Source organism: Carex rostrata, chromosome 9 (genome assembly GCF_964058835.1).
Source record: "Carex rostrata chromosome 9, lpCarRost1.2, whole genome shotgun sequence".
In the NCBI taxonomy this organism is placed as follows: domain Eukaryota; kingdom Viridiplantae; phylum Streptophyta; class Magnoliopsida; order Poales; family Cyperaceae; genus Carex; species Carex rostrata.
The window spans coordinates 11,327,755-11,333,754 of record NC_135926.1 but is presented as its reverse complement, the minus strand read 5'-3'; the positions used below and the strand labels follow the sequence as shown (position 1 = coordinate 11,333,754).

General features: G+C 38.6%; 2 protein-coding genes across 2 annotated transcripts; one reads left to right on the top strand and one right to left on the bottom strand.

The window, feature by feature from the left end:
• The first annotated feature begins 353 nt into the window (after nucleotides 1–353).
• Nucleotides 354–3,430, top strand: LOC144559533 (HECT-like ubiquitin-conjugating enzyme (E2)-binding protein). The gene is made up of 5 exons (XM_078308586.1): nucleotides 354–761; nucleotides 1,160–1,238; nucleotides 1,314–1,934; nucleotides 2,385–2,642; nucleotides 2,803–3,430. The coding sequence occupies exons 1-5, from the start codon at nucleotides 356–358 to the stop codon at nucleotides 2,969–2,971; spliced, it is 1,533 nt and encodes a 510-aa protein (XP_078164712.1). The 5' UTR covers nucleotides 354–355; the 3' UTR covers nucleotides 2,972–3,430.
• Nucleotides 3,431–3,828: 398 nt separating this feature from the next.
• LOC144559560 (stilbene synthase 4-like) lies at nucleotides 3,829–5,306 on the bottom strand. Its single transcript, XM_078308621.1, has 2 exons — nucleotides 5,138–5,306; nucleotides 3,829–5,051 (listed from the first exon to the last, which is right to left on the bottom strand). The coding sequence occupies exons 1-2, from the start codon at nucleotides 5,304–5,306 to the stop codon at nucleotides 4,051–4,053; spliced, it is 1,170 nt and encodes a 389-aa protein (XP_078164747.1). The 3' UTR covers nucleotides 3,829–4,050.
• Between the last annotated feature and the right edge of the window lie 694 nt (nucleotides 5,307–6,000).

The window sequence follows — 6,000 nt, the reverse complement described above, 5'->3', positions numbered from 1 at the left end:
GCGCACGGAGTATAGAATTAAAACAACACTGCATATGGTTCGTGCGCTGCATGAAGATAACACTACTCTGTTAAAATATTTACCTGTTTGTTCAACTCGTCCGAACAAAAATTCAAAGATTCGAATCGGATCTAAATTACTCGCCCGAACAAAATGCCCTTTGATTTTGTATCACAGCCTCACAGGTCTCTGCTACAGGCCTAGAACTGTCCTGCTATTGGGTTTAGGTAGCACATAACATAAAGCCCAATTGACAGAATAAGGCCGTAACAAGTCTAAATGAGGCCCAAAAATAGGCCCATGATCCATTTCTACATACAAATGAAAACCCAAATGAAAGAGAGGGTATGTTAACATGACAATGTCATCGCCTTCTCCCCTAAACCCTGGCACCCATCCATGGCGTTTCACATGGGAGACCTTTCCGCATATCCCAACGCTCCGCCTCTACCTCTTTCAGTCGTCGACCCCGACCCCGACCCCGACCTCTGTCTCCAATCTCTCTGCTTCTTTCCAGACTGACCGATCCCTCCTCTTCGTCTCACTCTCGTATCAGAACGATGACACTGTTCGTCTCGAAATACCAGTACCTAAGGTTTTGATCGAACCTGATAAGGAAATTCAATGCATAGTGAGGAGCGATCATGTCGAGATCAAGCTTTCTCTGGTTCTTCCTGTAGACCATCCTGTGGTTCTTCAGTACCGGGCCTCTATAGGTTTCAATGGAGATGAAAATGCTGTTCCTATCTCCTTGAATGATGGTTAGTCCACTGAACTCTAGGTGGGTTTGGATGGGTGAAGAATAGCCACTAACCCTGCTTAGCACTATTCTGAAATGCTATTTTGTGTTTGGGTTAGCTCACTATTCTACTAACTCAACCAAAAGTTGGGTTAGAAACTATTCTTCATTCTTGGGTTAAACGCTTTCAGCTTGTGTACTGGTTAGTATACTGCATGATGGTTAGAGAACAGAAGCAGTCATATTTACAAAACGACCGGTTGTGTGCTCATTGGTCATTGTCAATTGCTCTCATTTCTATTGTGTTGTATTTAGGTCCTCCCAGAGCCTCATTCATTGATGAAATGAAATGATATGCCACAAATTGAAATATAAATATGCTTTGTATGTGCTTCATTTTACTGATCCCTTTTATCTTAGATTTGAAGAGTCTTTCTTCTGGTGACGTAGATCTGTATTGCAAATCATGTTCAACCAAATTAACCAAGCAGCCACTAAGGTTAGATGCTTTTATATTTTTTATCTTTGTATAAAGTAGTCTTTAGGCTATTGTCACTTCTATTGTTTATTTTAGGCACATTGTGCAAATGCCATCTCTGAACTGGAGAGATGTCGCTGAGAACTGGTTCGGCAATTGCTGTTGTTCCTTTGGAGCGGCTGCGGAAGATCTTGCGACTCAATATCTCAACTCCTTTAACGTCTCATCAGAAATTGGTCTTCTAAACTCTGCCTCAATCACTATCAGTAAAGATTCTCTGCACGGTTATCCTCAAAATCTTGCCAGCAAAGAACCATCTTTGGATGTGTTGAACACCAATCATGCAAATCCAGAAGTGCCAATTTTAGATTATTGCAATTGTAGTCATGATGATGCACAGGGTCCTGAGGGAGTTGCTCCTACATCTGAGAAGCAGGACCTGAACCATACAACATCTAATTGTGATGTCAGTCATGGTCCTGACAGGTATGATGAACGGAGTATTTATTTTGGAGGGGGTTTTGTGCATAGCGAGGCTAATATGTCAAAGGATGTAGAATGGAGTGAATTTTGTTGCGAAATGTGCTTGTCACCTCTTGGCTCATATCCTTGTCAGAAGGATATTGGCAATGCTGGTACAATAGATGGTGGGGTGCGATTATTTAAGTGCTATATCTCAACTTCCACACCTGTCGGTGGACCTGGTGATGCATTTAGGTTGGTTATTCATGCTTTCTAATAAACTTTTTAATTACTTGCCTTTCAGGGTCATGATTTGTTATTTTTTTTAGATGGAAACAATTATGGTGGTTGATTTTCCTAAATTTTTTTTAACTCACTGGCATTAGTGGGAATAAGTAGACAGAGCCATACTGGTAGGAATGTTAAGACAGACTTAATACTATTAGTCTTCTTTATTTCTTTGTCTTGGTTAAGCTCACTTGAACCCCTATCAGTGCCTAAATTTTTTATTAATAAAACCAAGAAAAAATAATAGTTTTGTTACAGATGATTATCAGGGCTCACCTCACTTGTGCCATTCCTAAGATTTTTGTTTTTGTTTTTTAATGATAAAAGTTTTGTTAGCCAGGGATTCATGGTATACCACTTGTGTCCTGAGCCCCTGTATCTCCCTTGTACTGATGCTAGAACATCATTCTTACACAGGTATTACACAGTTCAAAACCTGTTCTCAAATCTTCTCCTTGAGAGTGCAGAAGATGAGGTATCTTTTCGAACTGTTGTCAAGGATTTGAAATCCCGGAAACCATTGCTCCAGTTAGTACTTCTCAACTCCAAGGCTTGGTATTTTTCTGGTACGTGCATTGAGAACCAAGCAGTGGAGCCTAATTGTCTGGTGGAGCTGAGGCCAGTTGTGAAGGTCTTATTCTCTGATTGTAGTGATGCCTCTGAGGCTGATATTAGGTTTGCAATCTTCTTCATTTGTGTGGTATCCTGGCTTTTCTTGTGTTGCTTGGTTCTAGTAATTCAGTTTTCACCTTCCCAGTACCAATTATTTTTTTTGTTGAGAGTTTTGTCTTGTGTTTATTTTCTGTACTCTTAAAAATTTCACTCTTTTTCTTAGGTTGGTGGAGAATTGGTCGACCAAATACCATGCCGAAGAAGTGTACATGATGACTCGGGAAATGGAAGAATTGAAAAATGATCTTAGTTTTGGCAAGCAGAGCATGCCTTTTTCATGTTCCTTTATGCAAGGGATGCATTTGTCCTTGTTGAATTTGCATGGCTTCTGATATCTGCTACAGTATAGGCGTTTTTTCTGAATTTTAGTGTGGTTGCCTTGGTTTAAGAAGGGCTCCGAGATTGATACATTATTATATAATCTTTGTGCTGAAGTTATACTAACAGCAAAAAGTAGGGCTGCAGACTTAGAGTTGTGCAAGTCATTGTCGTATCAGTCAGGACAGCATTTTGGGTTTATTTTGTATAATGGAAGTTACTAGAACTTGTTCTTTTTGTGTAAAAGATACTAAAATGAAGGCTATCTATCTTAATTTTTTGGGAGGAAAAAGAGTTTCTGTTTTGGCCTGCTATCTGCATTTTATTTTCTTGTTTCCCCTGTCCTATTGTACAAAACTTTTAGTGGTGGAGCATCATTTTTCAATTGATCTTTTATATATCAGTGTATATTCTCACCTGTATCTATTGTAGATTTCCTATCATAAAGATCAAGCAAAAAGAAGGTACGTTCACTCGGTTGTCATCCTGATTTGCTTGGCCTCATTGCAAGCTTTTTGAAATCCTTACATGGTACATACTGGTTTGATGTTCAGTCAACATTTGAAACAACTCTTTCTTTTGTAAGTTTGATTTGTTATCAATTTTTCAGTAGCAGCATGGTCTTCATAAAGTTGAAACTCTGCAAATGTTGCATTTTTTTTTTGTTAATTCCTTTATATAATGATAGTTAATACTTAAGCACTATGATAACTGACACTATTAGCAGCAATAACATTCAACTTTATTTGAACAATTAGAAACGAAAGAAGACGCAAAAAACTTTCAACAAAAACCTAACTTAGTTGGATAAATCCAATAGTTGAGTTTTTAAACAAACTAGATACAAATAATAAAAACCCAAATGCTGGCACTAAGATATTCAACTTTTTTTTTTTTTTTTTTCAACTTTCTACGACAACATTTTTCTTCATGTTTCTAACAAATTTCTCATTCTTCAAACACTTTTTTTTTCTTAATTGCCAACAATTTTCCTAATTCTTATCCAACCTTGGAAAACTACATTTGCATTTGGTTATTATTTTAATTATTGTTGTTGCAATGTAAAGTCTCTTATGCAGATTAGGGAGGCAGATCAAATGGGAACTGAACGTAGGACAATAGCCTCAATAGAAAGTCCGGGCCCGAACCCAAGGAGCATACCAAATTGGAGCCCATCGCCTGTAGTAGTCTTTCCTTCACTAATTGATTTCTTTCTCATCTCATTCATTATAAATAATACTGTTGGACTCGACAAATTGCCAACATCGGTTAGTACCTTCCTTGTCATGTTAAACTTGTCTTTCTCCAATGCGAGTTTCTCCTCAACCATCTTTAAAATTTTAGGGCCTCCTGGGTGGACAATCCAAAATAGAGAATTTAAATCGGTAATACCTAATGGCTTCAATACCTCCTCAACACAACCTCCGATGTTTTCGGAGATGTGCTTTGGTATTGAAGGTGCCAATGTGACGAGGTTTCCAACTTCCCTAGGTACCATTGCAAGTGCATCCATAGTATTCAAGATCATTGTTTCCCTAGTAGAGATGAGCTCATAGAGCGGACGCTCAACTTCTAAATCGGGGTCTGCACCAACAATCACAGCAGCAGACCCATCGCCAAATAAAACTTGAGAAACGAGGTCATCGGGGTGAGATTCAGAAGGCCCACGGAACCCATGAATAATGTATTCAGAGGTCACCACAAGAACACGTGCACCACAATTGTTCTTAGCAAGGTCCTTTGCTATACGCAGCGAAGTTGCACCGCCATGACATCCTTGGTAGTAAAGCATGACGCGCCTAACAGTTGTAGGGAGGCCGAGTAGATGCACTAGCCGAACATCAGCGCCTGGACACTCAGCACCGCTATTTGTGCAAAAGATGAGGTGGGTAATCTTGGACACAGGCTGGCCCCATTCCTCAATGGCTGCTGTTGCTGCCTCTTTTGCAAGCTTTGCTACTTCCTCTGAGACAATCTCCCATCGGGCATCTAGAGATGGTGCCGAGTGGTTGGCAATGTTTGGATACTTCTTTAAAATTTCTCCATCATTCGCCATCAAGCCCATATATCGCTGCTTAATAGTTGTGCTTTTACCTACAATTAGTCAAGATATGGTCTGAGTGAATTGGATAAAATGATCAAATTATATAGAAAAGACAATTAGGAGAAATGAATTTTACATATCCTGGTCATCTTCTCCATGAGGTCTGTAAGATGCTCGCTATTGGTAAGCCGGAAGTACATGTCGGGATATGTATCATGAGGAACACAGACTGGTGGGAGTGCTGTGCCGATTGCTAGAACAGTGGCAAGGCCTTTTGACCTCTGTGATTGCACAAACTGCTCCATTCAGTTGGATACTACTTGAGAAAATAATATATCTATAAAGGAGAACTTTTTGGGAAACTGTTTGGATATCTGCATAATCTTACTGAGAATGCAGCCTTAAATAGGGATAGATCGAAAGTAGTAGAACGTTCTACATGGTAACAATTTGATTTCGTCTTGTACAAAGCGTTTTGATTAAATTATCAATGAAGAAAGATGTACTGTTTCATCTCATGACTCATGCTGTTTATTGGTAGAAATGTACAACAATACAAGCAATTAATCGTTATTCATGTCATGACTCGTGCTGTTTGGTTGGTTGAAAATTATAAATTATATAGGTCAACTTAAAATTGCTTTTAAGGCAACTCGAGATTTTTTTAATATTTGCTTAGCGTTCAATATGTTGGGGAGAACATCATTAGCCAGTGAAACACTACTTGAATTGAAGAAATAATAAAGCTAGTGACTTCAACAAACTCAAAGCTTACTAGATTTTTTTTCTCCTTTATTTTAGTAGGCGATTACTTTTAAGCTTTGATTAGTTGAAAATTCCCTGTAATCTTCCCTTCATTGTTATTTATACCAATAAATTTTCTTTAATTGAACAGCGTATCTTGCAGAAGATTTCTTGCGGAGCCTTCTGTGTTACAAGAAAACCTAGAACGTCATTTCTTTGTCTTATGCGAATCTCGATATAATCGGACTGACAAAA